Here is a 19,223-nt window from a genome sequence, read left to right as displayed (position 1 = left end):
TCAAACAGCTGCTTCCTCTTCAAGTGGATGGTACAGTGTCTACTAATTTCAGTATCAAAATAATTCAAGATTACAAACTTCAAAAAGTACCACATGTGTATCTAGTTCCTTAGCATTCTTGGAACATTGTTCTTTTTTTTTCTCTGTTACCCAATGCTGATATTAATTATTATTAGCCTACAATACAAAATAAAAGAGGTTTAAATATTCATTTAAATGTTCATTTAAAAAGTTAATTTCAGACTACTGAAGTGATCTTGATGTTTTAAAAGTGCTGTTAAATGTTTAAAAATTGTCAGTATTAATGATTTGTTTTAATAAGAATTTACAACATTGACATGGAATACATTTTTTAAAATCTTTTGTGTCTGTGTGTGTGTTTACTTGGACAGGTACATCAGATCTGAGAGATCAATAATTCTAATTAATTTCTGCCTATCTATTATATCATCAAATATTCTCATATTGGTTGGACAAACACAGACACATAATAAGGTATGACTAAACTGCCTTTATATTTTAATTGCTTGCAATCTGTTTTTGTACAGCTGGGTTCTTTTTGGTTTTGGCAATAGAAAAAAAGCAGAAATTGACAGTTTTCTGTTGAAATATTAGGAAGCAAAAAAAAAAAAGATTCAACATGTTCTCTTGAAAATCTTTGCTTTCCAAACCTGCATTTCCTTAATTCCTTCTGGATAATTAGTGTTTGTGGTAGCAAACATGTGTACATTTCAAAGCTGAAATAATTCAAAGATACAATACATCAAAATCACATATTCTGGCTATAATGGGATTGTGTTACAGTGTTTTTCTGTCTTTTATTAGCATACTGACATTCAATAAGAACATAAATTCTTAGAAAGTAAATTGTACCTGGACATCTGAATGTACATATATATTTAGTGAATGTCAAAACAAAACTAGATGAACTGTCATGATAGGGATTATTGGTGTGTGCTGTGCCTGCATTGTTCAGTTTCTTTCTTTTTGTCTTAATGGTGTTTACTTAGTTTTGGCAACAAAAAAAGAGGGTTTTTTTGTTTTGTTTTTAATGAGACACGCCCTCAGACATAAATACAGTTTCTTGACCTGAAGTACAGGCAATCCATTGGCAAGACTGGTGTTTTAATTCTCAACTCAATAGTTTCACTGACTTTAATAGCACTTACTTTCATACATACTATTAGTTTCATACATAAGCAACATGGATAAGCTTAGTTTCAACTATTTTGCTATTAGTTTATGGATCAGACTAAGATTAACTTTGTACGAGATATTCTAAGTAGTCTGCAAGTCAATCACAGTAATTTGTGCAAGCATGAAATGAACTATTTAGTGTGAGTTCAGAGCTTAAACCCAAATATAATCTCAAGAACTGATTCTTCTAACCCCTTTACTGTTTATAAAGACTTAGGGAAATCAGTACTTCAGATTGCATGTAGACTTAGTATGTGAATCCTGTAATCCGTGGCCTTCCAATTGTCAGTTCTGTGGTTCACTAATCATGTTAATATTTCCAGTTGTTGAGAAACTATTTAGCTAAAGATTAGATGTAGAAAAAGAGTAAGAGTGATTTATATTCTGTTCCTAAGAGCTGTTGTGCTATCAAAGACATAATTGGATGGGCTTATCATTAGAGCAAACGAGTTGCAAGGATCCTGTGTTGCAATGCATGAACCATAGCAAATGTCTAGGATTGTATTGTTACTCCAAGTAAAGCTGAAGAGCCAAGATAAATGTTTTAACATTAACTGCACTGTTGATCTCGATCTCTCATTCTCTCAAAATAATTAACAATTTTAGGTATTTCTTTATAACATTTACATTCATGTCTCACATTATTTCTTTCATGTTTATATGTCAATGAGATGGTGTCCCAGTATATTATAATCAGTGGTAATTTCACGATTGACTTACCATTGTTCAAGGAAAGAAAATCAAATTCTTTCATAGACCTGTAGTGTTTTGATGATGCATTTGTGGATGCAACAGAGTTAAAGTTTATTATTCTGCCTGGACTATTCGGGTCCTTAATGTCATAATATCACAAATCATAGGATAGACTTCTTAATTAAATTAGCACATGAGGACGTATATGCAAATGACAGTACAATGTAGAAGGAAGAACGTTAAGTAGTTGTCCAACAATAATCTCTGTGAAAGAAGGATGGCCCAAAACTATCCCCTTTTATAGAAGTCACTGCTGTGGCAAAGAGTGTTCATTTTTACTGTTCACTTAAATCACTTATCTACATGGATTCTTAAATATAAATGCATGAATCAGGTGTTAAGAAGTGTGCCACCTTCTTTCACCTTCGTGCTCAATTTTATATACATGCACAGGAGCCATTTTGCTATGCATTATATCACATTGCTTCAAAGCAAATGTGAATATATGACATATATACTGTCAACTGTGGATCTTTCCCACCTATTATCTGCAGCCATGTCTGTGTGAAAGTCACTGAATACACAGTTGAGGGAGGGAGGATGTGCTTATAAACAGCTGTGCCTTCTCATGTATTTCTCCTTAGAGAGTATTTTAAATATTTGTAGATTTCCTTCACCCCTCTTCTTCACCATTCACCCACTGAAAAGGTAGCAATGAAACCAACATAAATTTACAATCCAATACATCCTATTCTACCCATCATATCATATTGTATCGTATCCTATCACATGACTTCACAAAAAGGCTTATTTTCTTCTTGATTCCTCAACTTCTTCTTTGATCTGTATACTCTCCTTATAATTTGCTGAGAAAGTACTTTGTATGGATAAAGGATAAAATAAGATATTCTCTCTAACAAGTATCTTTATTAATTAGCAGCAAAATGCAATTTAAATTAGTAGTGTTACTTCTGAGCTCATGTACTCTCATACCAGGCTTAACCTTGTGCTTTGTGCTGTCTTACTTATTTTGTACCAGATTTTCACATATAGCCATAATTCAGCCATGTATTTAACTTTGGGAGAGGTTACTACTCCATCTAATGAATAGAAGTGTGTGTTTAACAGTTCAAAATGCAGAAGTGAAACTAGATATATGCTCATAGTTCTCCTACATGATTTATTTGACTAAGCACTTCAGAATATTTAGATTGGCTCTTAAGCTCTCTGCAGAAGATATACTGTATACCTGGACAAATATAGGTTGTGTGTGTATTACACTAACCAAATCCTTATCCAGGATTACAGTTTAAGTGACTTTGTATTTTTATTCATAAGTGAATAGAACAGTTACACATCTTTCCTTTGTGTCTTTCAATAGCAGTTTTGGGAAGAGACATCTTGTTCTGTTTTTCCTACTTGAAAAGAATGATGGCCTTTTTGAAGAACATCTTCTCTTAGAGCAGGATTATACAGATTCTAGTGGCTCAGAGGCCATGCCAGGCTTTGCATAGCATGTCAAAGGCTTCACTTCAAACCTGGCTGGGTTTGAATATTGGTTTATTGTTTCGAGATGTTTTTCATTGTTACAGATGTGCTTGGATTTTGAGTACGTGGTTTTTCCTGGGTTTGGTGAAGTTGTGGAAAGCACTGGGTCTGTCTGTCCAGCAACCCAGATTCCAAGGGACAAGGTGATTTAAAGCATAAGTGGGCAGTTACACACATCCATTCCTGGGATTGCATGTCTGTGTCACGTGTATATGGCAGTGCAAAAGGTGTGACATGCCTGTCCCAAAATCAAGTGCATTTCTGATTATGAATAACATCTTAGAGCAAGCAACTAATACATTGTCTAACCAAGGTTGACTAGTAAATCTATGAATCAGGGTTAAAAAAAACATTTTAGATTTCAGGTCACTAATCAACAGGTAAGAGGAATTTGTAGATTAGGATCTTCTTTTGAGGTAGCAGTTAACATAGAAAGGCTATAGGGTATACTCTGTACTTTTACAGTGAAACAGGTGAGGTTGGAATTAACCATTAATTCTCATTAACAGGCTTTATGATTATGTATCATAAAATTTCAAGGACTTAAAAGGACTGTACTTTTCCATAACTAAATTATGGAAAATAGGTTGAGATGTTTTTATACCACAGAAGAAGCCTACTTCCGAATGTATATTGGGCTCTTGCAGAACCATTGTGATTTCTTCAAAACTGATATACCTTTGAAAATAGTAGGAACAAGCAACATTTTCCATGGAAGGCACACATTTATTTGTTTGTTTATTTATTAAACCTCAGAGCATATGAAAGTAACACAATTATATCGCTAGGAGAGCCCATAAAGAAAATATAATTTCAACCTCAGATGTTGTTGGAATCCAGAAATTGCTCTCTAAGGCTGCTGTGCATATTTTAGGAGCTTGAAATACTTGTAGCGTCTGAAAAATTTCCTGGGCTCAGGCAAAAATTATCTAGAGGCTAAAGCTATGAAATAAAATGCAATAAAAGAGCAACAATATGTGGTTTCACAAGTGCATGGGAAAACCCCCTCCTTCCATAAACAGGTGCCACTTGCAGGACACCTGTGAAACATATGTTGGCATGGTGCTGGCTGGTATATTAATTTACAAAAATCTTTAGCATATAGACAAATCCAATATTCAGTGTTAAACAGATGGAAGTCCTTTGATGGAACTGAACTGGTTTAAATCCACTAAAGTAAATTTGGGTTGGAGACTGACAAGTGTATGGCAAAGCCGAACAATGCTGGGTGGCACTATGGCAATGCTGTCTTCAGTGACAATGACTAGTAAGGATTTATTTATCTCTTGTCCAGAGTTACTGCTCACTGTTGCAAACATATGCAGGCCATGAGCCTATGATGGTCCCACCCAGAGACTCATCTGCCTATTTATTTGTTCTCCACTTTTCAGCAACTCCATGTACTGTTGCAGAATGCTGGGAAAGCCTTTAGCCCAGGAGAGGTCAAAAAAGTCACACACCAAGCATTTCTATAAAAATAATTTATTTACAGAAAACAAAACCAAAAGCAAAACATTTAAAGTACTTAGCTCCGTTTGGAGCAAGCCTTGCTGAGCTACATTTCCAGCAGAGAGAAAAAGAAGAAGTGAAGAAGACAAGTCCGGGCAGGTCCTCCCCCCAGGCTATTTTGCATGAAGCACGTGAGAGGAGACAATCACTTGCAACCTTTTCACCCAGCCAAATGATTAGGTATAAAAGTAGCTTAATCTGTTAGTAGGGAAACCTTAACACTCCCCTTTTTACACTACAGATTAAGATGCAAACCAATCTTCTCTGACTTTATATGTCTTTCCATTCACATTACCATTATCTCCCCTTTGGTTTAACAGAAAGTTACCATTTTTCTTCCTGTGTTTTTCCAAACCTAGGTAATTGGTCACAACTCCAAGGCTTTTTAATATGAAATGGCTTTTTATGCAGGCTTCAAAATCAAGCCTTTGTTTTTCTGTTGATGTGAATAGCAGCAAATCATCAACATAAATGCACAGATACATACAGCCTTGTTTGTCCTTCTTCATATATACACAGGGATCTGCTTTTCCTTTTTCAAAACCAAAATTCTGCAGTTTTTCATCTACTTTTTGGTTCCAGGATCTAGCAGCTTGTTTTAACCCATAGACTGACTTCTGCAGTTCACAGACTAGATTCTCCCCTTTTTCATAGCCAGGGGGTTGCTGCATGTATAATCTGTGGTCTAAATCACCATAGAGAAATGCAGTTTGAATGTCATAGTGGTTAACTGACATTCCCTTGAGTGCAGCAACTTTTAACAGTAATCTAATTGATTCACTTTTAGTAACTGGTGCAAAAGTCTTGTCAAAGTCTAAATCTTTCCTTTGAGTGAACCCTTTTGCAACCAACCTTGCTTTATATTTTTGGATTTTGCCATCAGCATCCCTTTTCAGTTTGAAAACCCACCTACAACCCAGACAGCGTTCATTGGGAGGTAGATTTACCAGTTTCCATGTTTTATTTTCTTTCAAGGATGCTAATTCCTGTTGCATGGCAGAATGCCAATTTTGTGCAATCTCAGGTGGTAAAGCATTCACTTGTTCTAAAGACTCAGGTTCTGTGAATATGTGAAAAGCCTTTACTGTTTCAGCCTGAAAACGTGATGGAGGAACACCTTTATTACTCCTCTGAGATCTGCGAGGTAATACAGGGCTTAAATTTTGACTCCTATCACTTTCCTGAGAAGCATCTATCTCATCAGACAGATCTTCAATTTGCTTTTCTGGTTTAATGTCCTCATCAGGCAAAAGATCACCATCAGCAAGTCCTTGCTGTTCTCTTGTGGTGGTCAGTTCAACTGGAGAGCTAGAATTTAATCTCCCCCAGTTTTGTTCAGCAAAAGAAGCGCTTTTGCTAATTATTAATTTCTCTCCCATTATGAACCTGTAGCTCCTCTGGCTTTGTTCATAGCCAACAAAGATGGCTTTCTTTGTTGTGGGGCCTCCTTTCCTTCTCTGCTGTTTTGGAATGTGAACCCATGCAGTGCTACCAAACACTCTAAGATGGCTTACCTTTGGTTTCACACCATAAAACAAATGGAATGGAGTGTCCTGAATCACAGAGTTATACAACCTGTTCTGTACATAACAAGCAGTCGATAAAGCTTCTCCCCAGTACTTAAAACATAATCGTGAATCTTTTAACATGCATTCCATCGCGTTTTGCAAGGTTCTGCCCTTTCTTTCAGCAACACCATTTTGCTGAGGGGTGTACGGGTTAGAAAGAATTTGTTCTATCCCTTTTTCCACTAGGAACCTTCTGAATTTGTGAGAAAGGTATTCTCCTCCTCTATCACATTGGAGTGCAGATACAGGCCTAGGGAATTTTCCATTTGCCCATGTCACAAAACCTTTAAATTTCTCAAATGCCTCATCTTTATGTTTTAAGATGTAGATAAATGTGTATCTTGAGAAATCATCAATGATGGTCATTGCATACCTTGCTTGTCCAAGACTTGGAGCAAAAGGACCAATAATATCAGAGTGTACAATTTCCAAAGGTCTAGTTGTAACTCTGTCACTGTGCTTACTCACAGGAGCTTTTAGTGTTTTGCATTCTTTGCAAACTACACAATCTAAGTATTTATCACAGGGTTTTATCTTTAGGTCAGCACACAGCTGTGGCATTTGTGCTATATACTTGATATTAGCATGACCAAATCTCCTGTGCATCAGGTGTACACATTGGTCATGATATGGAGTGTTGCCAACTGCAGCCTTGCAGCTTGGCTTCCTTGCATTTTGCACAATGTACAAGGAGTCTTTTAACATACCAGTAGCACACAATTTCCCATTTTTTCGTATCTCACAACCATTTTTCTTAAATGTTATGATATACCCTGTTGCAGCCAATTGTGCCACAGATAAAAGGTTTGATTGTAAATTTGGCACATACAACACACCTTTTACAGTTTCTCCTAAGCAGGATAAATACAAGTCACCTTGTCCCATAATTTTGGTGACAGACCCATCAGCCAAAGATACACTTTGTCTTTCAGTTTTAGACAGTGACACAAAAGAGCTTTTACAATTACATAAATGACAACTGGCCCCAGCATCTAACACCCATACATCAGAATTACCCTTCTCAGCAACCTGTGCAATCTGGGTTGTCTGAAGAGCCTTCTTCTGTGTTGCCCTTGTGTTCTTCTGCTCTGTCTTTCTACCCTTGGGTCTCATGGCACAGTCTCTTTGCAAATGTCCAGCTGAACCACAAGTGAAGCATCGCTGGCTTGCTAGTGCTGTGGCCTCAGGTTCCTTTCCCTTCTTTTCCCTCATTTTCTGGTCTTGCAGCTTTCCAGAAGAGATGGGGGGGGATCTTTCCTCTCTCTTCTCCCATTCAGCGAGTAAGCGCTGTGTAACATACGATGGGGTGAGGTCTGCTTCAGGCATAGCCTCCAGGGTACAAATCAGCGTGTCCCACGTTGCATTTAGTGAGGACAGGAGGATGTAGGATTTTGTGAGAGGTGTAAATTCCATTCCTCTCTCCTGCAACTCAACAAACAGCTGCTGAATAAAATGCAGGTGCTCAGGAAGGCTTTCTCCTTCTGCAAGGTAGGCTCTGTACAGCTTTTTCGTCAGAGTAACTTTACTCCCTGCTGTTGCCTTTACATATAAGTCTCTCAAAGCGTCCCAAAGTTGCTTTGCAGACTGCATGCCTCGCACGTGGACTAGCTGATTGTCCTCAACTCCCAAGATAATGGTGGCTCTAGCCCGCTCATCCTGTCTCAGCCATTCAGCACTGGGATTTTGGGGGGTTTGCTCACCAATTTGCAGCCAAAGATTCTCTCTGCGAAGATACATTTCCATCTTCAGGGCCCAATTCAAATAGTTGGTCTCTGATAGGCGCTCCAGAGGCATCGCTGAGGGCTGGGAGGTAGCCATGGCTTCTTCCTTCTTTTGCAAGTCACCTCAGCTAGCTTCTTTGTCCTGCAGACCGGCAGTTGCTGGAAAATCTCCAGGTGGCTCCAAAGAAAATCTTCACAGGTCTTTGCTACCTGCCTTTAAATTGTGCACGAGGTGTGGAGCTGACCTCTTTTCTCTCTGGGTTTTACTGCGTTGTTTACTGGGCCCATAACCTGTTGCAGAATGCTGGGAAAGCCTTTAGCCCAGGAGAGGTCAAAAAAGTCACACACCAAGCATTTCTATAAAAATAATTTATTTACAGAAAACAAAACCAAAAGCAAAACATTTAAAGTACTTAGCTCCGTTTGGAGCAAGCCTTGCTGAGCTACATTTCCAGCAGAGAGAAAAAGAAGAAGTGAAGAAGACAAGTCCGGGCAGGTCCTCCCCCCAGGCTATTTTGCATGAAGCACGTGAGAGGAGACAATCACTTGCAACCTTTTCACCCAGCCAAATGATTAGGTATAAAAGTAGCTTAATCTGTTAGTAGGGAAACCTTAACATGTACTACATTGCTGCACCTGATATTTCAAAATAAAAAAAAGTAAGGTTAAAAATAAAAATATTGCATAACTGTTTCCAAATTGGCTTGCTGTCTCTTTCTGTGCCACAAATAATTGGATTTTGGATTTTGCTACTTGCAACTTAAAACGGTTTGGTCATGTTCTCATTTTAGCATATTATGATCAACATCCCTTCCCACTTCAAGTCAGTGATTGGCATCAGTCATTGTTGGGAGGGGAGGGATACATTAGGTCATGGCTTCATTTCAAACAAAAAAAAAAAATGTAAAGAAGCTGATTGAGATGAACCTGAATAATTAGTGAAAATAAGTAATCATAAGAAAGATGGTATGTATGACCATTATTAACACTCCAAAGTAAGCAGACATCATTTCCTATTTATTCTGGAAAGGCAAGAAGACTATTTAAAGTAATGGCAAAAAAAAATCAAGGGAGATCAAGGTAGCTAAGGGTCTTTCCTTATTTCTTGGCGTTAGTCAATCAGTTGGTGTGTCCTTTATGTTAAACAGAGTTTGCCTGACACATTACCCTTTGAGAAACAAGGCAAAGTAGTTTGTCACAAAGCATGTAGAATATTGTTGACATCCCTAAATAATACTTTTTGTAGTGCTCTAATTAAGGCTACAGAAGGATAATGGATTCAGAAACTAAATGCTAAATGGGTCATCCAGATGACTCTTACAGAGGTTGCTAAAGTCAGAAGGCTAAAACAACATTCCCAAATAATTATTTCTATCATGCTATAGAGACTTGGCTTATCAGTAAAAGAAAAGACAGCACATATTAGAGATCCAAATCTGATCTGATTAACTTAAGATACCAGCTTCTGAACCTCCATATTTACTTCCATCAGAGAAACATCCAGAAACATACAAAATTGCCTTACCTAGTTAGACTGTTGGCCCATCTGGTTCGGTATTATCTATAATAACTAGCAGTGATTCTCCAGATTTTCATTTTGAGATCTTCCTCAACTCTAGCTGAAGAGTCCTAGGGTTGAACTGGAATTATCTGCATGCAAAGCTTGTGACTTGATACAGAGGTAAGCCCCTTCCTGACCTGAATCAGTATAACTCTTCATGGAGTTTATCTGGTCAGCCTGTTAACACTTCATATATGGATAATTTTTAATGCATTATTTAGCTTTGTGTTTCTAACCAGTGAGAACTAAAATCATCTAACTACATAATCATCTAGTTCTGAGAGAGAACTAGTGAGAACTGGTTAGAACTAGATGATTATGTAGTTAGATGATTCCCCTTCCCCCATCTTAGACAGTGGGGATAAAAATAGATGAGAAAGGTTCATCATGCTTTGACTGATATTGCCCTGAGGCGGATAGTCTATTTAATATCACATATAGAATTCTTCTTTATCGCTATGCCAAGACCCCAGAACAGAAATTGTACAGTTCAGTAGTATCCTACCTTTGTTGCATAGTTGGATGGTGTTAGATCTTTTGAACTTTTTCTAACTAATGAAGAATCGTTTATGGAAAATAGGCATGTGCTAGGGAGCTGTGCTTTGCTTTGACATGGTATGTTACATGGAGGCAACTGTCCATGTCATTTTGGGGCCTCTAGGATCTCCAGTAGTTGGAAGAAGGTTCAGTGTTTGTGTTAACTTTTCCAGTGTTGTTGCTTTGGCAGGTAAAATGAATCATAATGAAGCAAAGCATGCCTTCAAAGCTTTGTTCAGTCCTAAAAGAGAATTTGTGGGCCTCCAGTCATTGCTAAACTGCAGTGCCCCACGCCTCAATGCCAATGCATATTTGAAGTTCTAGTTTATCATAGACTCTCCTATCCATGTCTTATTCCTTAACTAAGTATTTTCAATTGGAAAAGCTGGGCTGAAATGTGGAGTTCTTTCTCCTTCTAAGTCCTACAAATGGGAAAAGAAAGTGGTTGTCAACTTGTTCTCCCAAAAGTTCATGGGAATTTGAGAGTATAGTGGCAGAACTAAAATGAGCTCAGAGGGGAAAATGGCATTTCTGCCTGAGTGTTGGCCTTATTTTGGAAACAAATGGTAGGATTTAACCCTGGCTGCCAAATGTAACTGAGGAGGAAGAAGAGTTTCCCACTAAGAGTTTCTGTACCTTCTTTTAGAAGCAATTTTTGTTCAGCTTTTTCTCTTGTCTATGAAGTATACCTTGTATGTTGTGGTTATCTGGAACTGAATATACTTTCTATGAATGAACACAGAAAAATATTCTGATAGTAGGAAACAGATGAGATATTTTGATAATTATGTGATTTTAAACACAGAAAATTGAAAAAGGGTAACAGGTCACACCAATAAAAATAGCCTGTAGTGCACTGTCATCTATTACTCCACCATGAGTTGATTGCTTTTTGCTTGTGCTATCACCAGATGAAATCTAGATTTCCAGAATCCATAAAAGGGATGTGGAAGCACCTCACACTATGGAATACCTTTCCACTAGAGAGTTTTTAGTAAGATGCAAACTATAATACTCCAACTGTCCTGTTCATAAAGGTTTGGGCATATACTGTATGTCACAACAAAATGGCTTTCAATAGATCATTATATATTTCAATTTGATTTTGGTAATGATAATTTTCCAGTGAAGGGCAGGCATAATATTATAAAAGAATGACTACATTCAGCTTTTCAGTCCATTTTCCATGCTACTCCATTCTGTTCACCTTCACACTGAGGTTTCCTTTCTCTCTCTCCAATGCCCCCTGGAAATCTATAGCTTCTGAGCACACCCACTCCTCAGTGGGTGGTTGGGGACTCTATTTTTAATCTTCTTGTGTTCTTGCAAAACCCAGATTCCCTTCTGAGCCTACTTATACTACTGTTTTATGCTCAGAGGTTTTGCTATTATGACTTATTTATTGTACATTTTAATTGTTATTTTTGGTTCTGATTTGTTACACATATAACATTGTGTTATGATGTTATTTGTGGGTGTGGTTTAGCTCTCTTACTATGAGTGTTTTGTTATAGTAATGGTAATTTCCTTACTGTGGATGTTTTATTGAGATATTAAGTGCTATAAAACCACCGTGAGTCTAGATGATTCAGTGGCATACAAATTTAATAAACAATAGCAATAATCATTGCAAGGACTGGTACTCACATCTAAACTTCAAAAATAGAGGGAACAATATCCAGTATTAGCTGCCATGGGAGCCTCTCCTATTGTGAGCCAAAGCAAGTCTTTGAAAACCATGTTTCTGTAATGAAAATATATAATTTCAGATCCTTACCTGATTGGATTCAGGCTCTTGCTTGAGCCACTTCAATCTCGTCCTGACACGCTGTTTGGAAAATAGAATTTGTTGTTGTGCATTTTCGGATACCAATTTTTTAATTTCATTTTCCCTCTGGAAATCACCCCCATGTCCCAGCACTGAAAAGTGATAACACATCACAGGCATCAGTTAAAGCAGTTTCAAGCAATCTGTTGGTGAGTCAAGAAAATTATTCCTGGCATCACATTCTTTCCTCCCACCCCACCCTCCAGTACTTCTATACTTGGCTGGATTCCAGTTCAAATAATAGATACAGTAAATGAGAAACTGGACAAGCTCTGATCCTATGATATTATCCTCTCTCTCTCTCTGAGTTTCTTTAAGGAGACAATTCATAATTCTAATAATATTACCTTTTCTATCCATATACTCCAGCCTCTTCCACCTTCCGTGTTGGTTGGGAATTTTGGGAGTTGTCACTGAAAACATTTAGAGGGGATCAGACTGGGAAAAGTTGCTGCAATCATTGTTACCTCTTTCATGTACACATATAATAAGGACAAAGTAGACAGTTCTGGTCATTATCTGATTAATTTTTTGGAGATATGATAGCTAAGGAAGGATTGAGACAGGTATGGAAACAGATGCTAACTAGAATCTGAGCTAGCTTCAGTCATGTGCTATCAATTCACTTTTATTTTGCTACACAAAAACACACACCAAGTCAATAGGTGATGGTGAATAACAATAACAACAAATGGGTCTTAAAATGAAGGGCAGATTCTTAAAAGCAAAAAATGTCTCAACAGACATAAGAACTATTCTAGTAACAAAGCCCATTTTATTGGAGTGCACAAGATAAGGTTGTTTTTTTTTAAAAAAAGCATAGAACTTGTCTGTTGGTTCCCTATAGCTTCACCACCAGTGAAAGTCCCTATATGGCACAAATACTGATAAAAATACATGGCTGTCATCTTGACTTTTTTCATCCCCTCCCATGGTCACCCCTGATAGATTAAAAGGACTGATGGCAGTTTACAGTGAGATAGAGTAAAAGTAAAAATGCAACAATGAAAAACAATCAAAACTATCAGTGAATTAAGGCAGCCCAATATGTAGCCAAACACCTTGAAGACTGAGAATATTGTAAAGGTCTTTAGGTTGGTGGCATTCCATATCTGAGGAGGCAGCTTCTTCCAAAGGACAGGTGGCATGTCATTGAGTCCCAAATTCTGTACCTCCCATGGGTGGGAACCCTTAACATTCCTTCCCTTAAATTTCTTATTGGACAGGCTGAATCTGGGTAGATAAATGGTCCAGTAAGGACCAGGTGCCAAGCCATGTTAAAGCAACTCAGTTTTCCAAGTCTTGGAAATGTTTATGAGAAACTTACTGAAAACTAGCTCTGAATGTCATAAAATGCAAATTTATCATTACAAGATTGAGTTTCATCTTTTTGTGAATGTCTAGAGAGTTTCATTGCTGATGAAACAAATCAAGTCTGTCCATGTCTCACTGTTGAGAATGACAAAAATTCATTGTTGATTTATGTTTCATAAGATTACTTTCTTAGAAAGCTGATCTTGTCATTGTCAAGTGATTAATGGCATAATGGGTACATTAGAAGATTAATTATGTGGGATAATATTTCTCCTTTCTAATAAACATTTGAATTCCTGTGTCTTTAAATATTCAGACTGATTAAATCCTGAATCATGCCACCGTTATATACCATAGATCTTAAATAGTAAAGATGACTCCTTTCTACTACTCCTATCCTGGCAGAGGTTTGATAAATATATATGCATGCATGCATGCATGTATACTGAAAAAGCAGGAAGGATCAAGCACAGGCATTTTGACAATTTTGTGTGAATTGTATCAATGGCAGTGTGGCGGCAGTTCTCAGGGATTTCACTGCTGTGCACTCAAGGCTCCAAAGAGACTGGGATATCTCTTGCAGCTCTTTTAATGCCTGTATTTGTATAGGAACAGTGGCTGAAAATTATTTCTCAATGCTTGATAATGGAGTTGTCACACTGAGGAAGATATGTGGTCATATCTTTGCGTTTAAAGGCTAGCTTCAGTAAGTTAAATTGAATGTGATATTTTGGCTATAAACAGAATTCTATGTTCTCCCTGGCCTGCTCCTCTCCCCATCGCATTTCTTATTTTTTAGTCATTTAAAAAAGGCAGTGAAGCTTCATCCTTGTGGAAAGTGTAGTAACACACTGGTAGTGTTATATAATTGTATCTGTTTTGCCTGTACCAGAGAGGGGGTTTTCAGTGAAGGGCCTTTAACGCATTGGAAAAGTCACTTGTGGCCACCACTAATAGTAGTTGGAGCAGAAATGTGCTTCCAATTTGCTAAGAACAGGCTATCCAGTCAGAGTTGGTGGGGGCAGGCAGACAAGAGAAGTCTATACCTAGTGGCCTTGAAAAGCAAAGGCGTCCTGTTTCTCTTGCTTTCTCTTTGATGCTTTTTGTCTGGAACCAAGTTACGAGAGGGAGAGGGAGAGAAGAATGTGATTAATGCTGTCAAGCCACAGTGTATGATCCCATTCTCTCTTGGATCTCCCTCAAAAGTTCTCCCATCTGGCTTCCCTTACATGGGACTGAGCTGCGGCCCTGGCAGTGTCTTCCTTAGTTCCTTCACCCCTGCAACCACATAATCAGTCCTGTGAGTGGATCTTTCTTTGGTGCTCTTCTCTCCTTCCTCCATGGTCACAACAACATATTTTATCAATCTATTTGTTTTTATCAGAGCTATGATAATCTACAAGGATTTAACAAGGGGCTCTTGTGGGTCTTGTCAAAGAAGCGAGTAAGCAGAGCCAGATGAAACTGTGTAGAACCACTCCTTTTCTCCCTCCCTCCCTCCCTCCCTCCCTCTCTCTCTCTCTCTCTCTCTCTCTCTCTCTCTCTGTCACCCTTTTTCTTTTTTCTGTATACATCTGTCCTTTTCCTGCAGGCATGGTTCTGCAGAAACTCTCCAAAGTGCACCTACTTTCTGAAATAAAGTTGCAGGTCCATCATTAGTCTACTCTATCCTGGCATCACTGATATCTTCTGAGTATCAGGCAGAGAAAGCATCCCTATCACCTGATACCTGATCTTTTTAAATGAAGATGTCAGCCTTTCTACCTTCAAAGCTATGCTTCCTCTGTATAAACAATGATGTGCTATCATAGACTAGTGTGATGTAATGGAAACAATGATAGATATGGACTAAAGAATCATCATTCCAAATTCATTCAGTATGAAGCTCATCAACAACACTAGACTTTTCACAATCTATTGACTGAAATGACCATATAGGAGCTGTTGGGATCCAATGGAATAGCTTCCACATTCCCTTTATTCCATTCTGAGCTTTGTGGAGAGTGGCGGGAAAGTAGTGCAAGTGAGGGAGAGAAAGGGAAAGAATTCTGTATGCAACTTGTTAAAAGTTTAATCAAATATGCTGTTGACTCTCATAATACTGAAAGACTGCATCAGCAGTCAGTGTGCTGACAATGAATTTAATAAGATATGAGCATATAGAGGTGGCCATTCTACCACGCATTTTACTAGAGAACTGCATCACAATACCTGCTTGATTATTGACATAGGCTCTGTCAGAAAACATCATCATACTGGAAATTTCTTAAATTTCCAATAGTTTCTGGGAAACAACTAGATCAAGGGTTCTCAAAATAATAATACATGAATTTGTATGACTACCTACATGATGGAGGAGGAGGCATGGCTTGGCTTGGCTTGGCTTGGCTTGGCTTGGCTTGGCTTGGCTTGGCTTGGCTTGGCTTGGCTTGGCTTGGCTGCTGGACGAATTAGGATTCATAAGGATATCATTAGCTGTGCAATCAGACAGGGCATGTGTCGGTGCAATCCCCTTTCAGTCCTCCTGTGGCTGTTATGCCCTCAGCAACAGCAGTGGTGGTGGAAGTCCTAAGCAAGCATGCCACTTCTATCAACAGCTACCCAGAATAGTAAACTTGGCACTGCACTCTCTTCCCAGCTCTGAGGACATACACTCCCTGCCTGCCCACCTTTTAAACCTTCTGACCTCCCAAAGCTGGAGTTTCCAATTTCATATGTTGGCTGCATACATGCAGTGTCAGGTGGTCCCAGCCCCAGTGTTCATTTTCCATCCTTAGTAAATCTCCAGGGAAAATACCAACCAGGCTGTACCTCTCCTCTCTGTTGGCTATGTCCTATGCATGATGTGGACTCCTGCTTTTCCCAAATGTCAAAGCTTTGGTGATACTTTGTTCCCTGCCTGCCCACTTTCAACCCTTCTGGACACGCAAAAATTTGTGACTCCCCACAATATTGGTTGCAGCTCCCCAGGAGATCATCACACACAATTTGTGAACCTTGTCCTAGATTATTCTATACAGTAAACACTGACACATTATCCTGGGAATACATTATTGCAGAGGACTGTAATTTATTAAAGTTTATGCCATAATAAATGTATTACAAAGATTCTTTGTAAGATTATCAAGTTGTGGAATTCAGGAGAAAGGTATATATGGCCAAGCTAAGGTGGCTTGTAGTTACAGACTAAAGCCAAAATTATGGGCAGTACCTAGGATTTATATTTTGCTTCTCCTAAGGAATACCAAATTTGATTAGATTAGCAGTGAAGATGGATTCCTTCAAAATGATATGTTAAAAGTATGTATTCAAAATGGAATATCCATAGGACCTGAATTAAACTTTAAATATTTATCTAGAAGTAACACTGGATTCAAAAGTAACCATGCCATAAAACCTTCCTTAGAATAATGATCCCATGTGCCTGATCTACCTGCTTGCCAACACAGCCATCTCAAAAATCTCATCAGTCTTATCTACTGATTGGCTGACAAGGAACTGTGTTAGCCTGAGGGTGGACCTGCCCCTACAAATCCCCTCAGCCCCCTCTGCCATTGGCTAACATGCAGTTGTGTTCATCTTGAGGTGGACCAAAATGCCTAATTAGGTCATGGAGAAACCCTGTCACTCCAAACTATTGCCTTGGGGACAACCAATGTCTCTGCACCTTTGTTTACCCATAATTCTGCCACTCTTGTGGGACACAGTGCAGCTGTGTACATTGTGTCCCTGTTCTGTCCTGTTTGTCTGCGCCCGTTATGTTCTTTTCATCTGTGCCCCTGTTACATCCCATTCATCTGTTCTCAGTATGCAACTATTCAAAGAAAAACTGTGTAAAGAAAACTATAATGTTAAGAAGCAATAACTTAGTAATCATGGCCTTTCTAATAAATGTAGCAGGCAGATCGTACAGAACCCAGAAGGAAAATGTTACCCTTGTTATTACTATTCCTCAACTATTTGTCTGATGAATTTCTGCCATGTCAGAAGTTTGTGAATTTTAAAGCCAGCATAAAGAACACATTTTAAAATCTTTTCCCAGATGAAAAATGAATAGTGTTTGGCATGAGAAGTCCTGCAGCTGGATGAAAATGCTACTGAACTTGGCACAATATTGCCAACTGACAGCGAGTATAGTTATATAATTTGACTCTGAAACAAATAGCTGTATTTTATCTGAAGTGGGACTTTCCATCTACTCTGTAATTATTAGATCTCCCAACTTACGGTCCCCATTAAAGCACATCTCAAAGAACCGGAGGCTGGGTAACTTTCCTAGGCTTCCTTCATGGTTAGCTGAAGATTTTGAAAATCAAAATGTTGCTGTTATCACAACCTTCAGCTCAAGCCTCTCAAGGAAGACTGAACCATTAAGGCAGAAAAATACATTGCTGTTGGATCTTGAGTTTTAAGATGGGATTAATTTAAGTCTGTTGTTCTTTGTGCTGGGATTTCATGTATCTTGTATTTCAGAAGGACTCTAAATTCTCTGCTTTGGTTCTCTACCTCTTATGTCATGTCAGTCCAAATTCAAACTTGAGTGTTACCAAAGTAATTGCTATAAAAAGCTTTGTTTTTTGGTTGTTAATGATTGGAAGTAGGTAAGAGTTATGGTGTGTCATTGAGCTAAGATATCCCAGCAATGGGGCACGTCCTTACTAGAACAGAACAGGAGACCTACAATATTTATTCAGTGTGTTGATTGATTCTTTTTAATATGTAGAGCATCTACAGAAGAAATGCACAATCTGAAATCCCAGTTTTGTATTAGGCCCTTCAAAGCCTTGTGTGTGACTCTCTGAAATGTATAGGAGTTATAATTAAAGCAATTCTAATGTTATAGAAGATGAAATGTATTACATTTATTTCTGGGAAGCAATCATATTAACTGTAATTCGTTTTAATTTCATTTAAACTTAAATGAAATCAAAATAAATTTCATTTTTGTCCCAGCTTCATGCACTATTTTTTTTAGAGTTCAGCTCCTAGCAAGCCATAGAAAAGTGTGCTTTTCAGCCCAGAAAAATTTGCACAACCCCAATCCGAAAAACCTTTCTCCATGAGATGTTCAAGAAATTAATTAAATACAAGAATGGCACCTTGCCCTTAATAATTTCCCTAGACAAATATTACCAACCCAACTATTCAGACAGACAGAACTGGCTTACAATAGCATCTTTGCCTCAGAGGTTAACCAGCTGTCAATTCTACAAAAATCCACACCTTCAGCCATGGATATTCATGGAGGGACTTTGGGCCAGTCACTCTTTCAACTGAATCAATCTCACAGAGTTGCTGCTATGGAGGTATATATGAAGGGAGATCCCCATGTAAGATGCCTTGAGCTCTTATTGGAAATGCAGGATAGAACAAATCCATGTGTTTCGCTCTGCATGAACACTAGAGGGGAGCTGAAGTAGGGGAAGCACAGTTTTGCCAAATGAACAAAAATGCACCTTTCCAAAAAGAAACAAAATTGGATTTTAACAGGAAGCTTGAAAAGGTGCTTAAGTGCTTGGGAAACAAGAGCAAAAGGCTTCATGTCCCCATCACAACCGGGATGAGATTCCATGTATTTGACAAAGAATAGTCTGGCAGCGAAATTTCTAGAAAGCAGCATAGTAAGGGGTGTCTGCCAAATTTGTGGCTGGATATGAATCAGCGTGAAACCCTTTGGAAGCCTCACTATGAGAGGCACACTTAAATCTGAAATCCAGAGCACATTCAGAAGTGCATCTCAGTGTAGG

General features: G+C 38.3%; 1 protein-coding gene across 1 annotated transcript in view; it reads left to right on the top strand.

Moving 5' to 3' along the window:
• The window catches only part of ADGRB3 (adhesion G protein-coupled receptor B3), a 503,112-nt gene that overhangs the window by 375,655 nt on the left and 108,234 nt on the right, over window positions 1–19,223 (top strand). The window contains exon 19 of the mRNA XM_063313173.1: window positions 393–495. Within this exon, the coding sequence (XP_063169243.1) occupies window positions 393–495 (103 nt within the window). The remainder of the gene's footprint in view (window positions 1–392; window positions 496–19,223) is intronic.

This window comes from Candoia aspera, chromosome 1 (assembly GCF_035149785.1).
Source record: "Candoia aspera isolate rCanAsp1 chromosome 1, rCanAsp1.hap2, whole genome shotgun sequence".
Lineage (NCBI taxonomy): Eukaryota > Metazoa > Chordata > Lepidosauria > Squamata > Boidae > Candoia > Candoia aspera.
The sequence above is the reverse complement of the archived record's forward strand: the minus strand, read 5'-3'. Positions and strand labels throughout refer to the sequence as shown.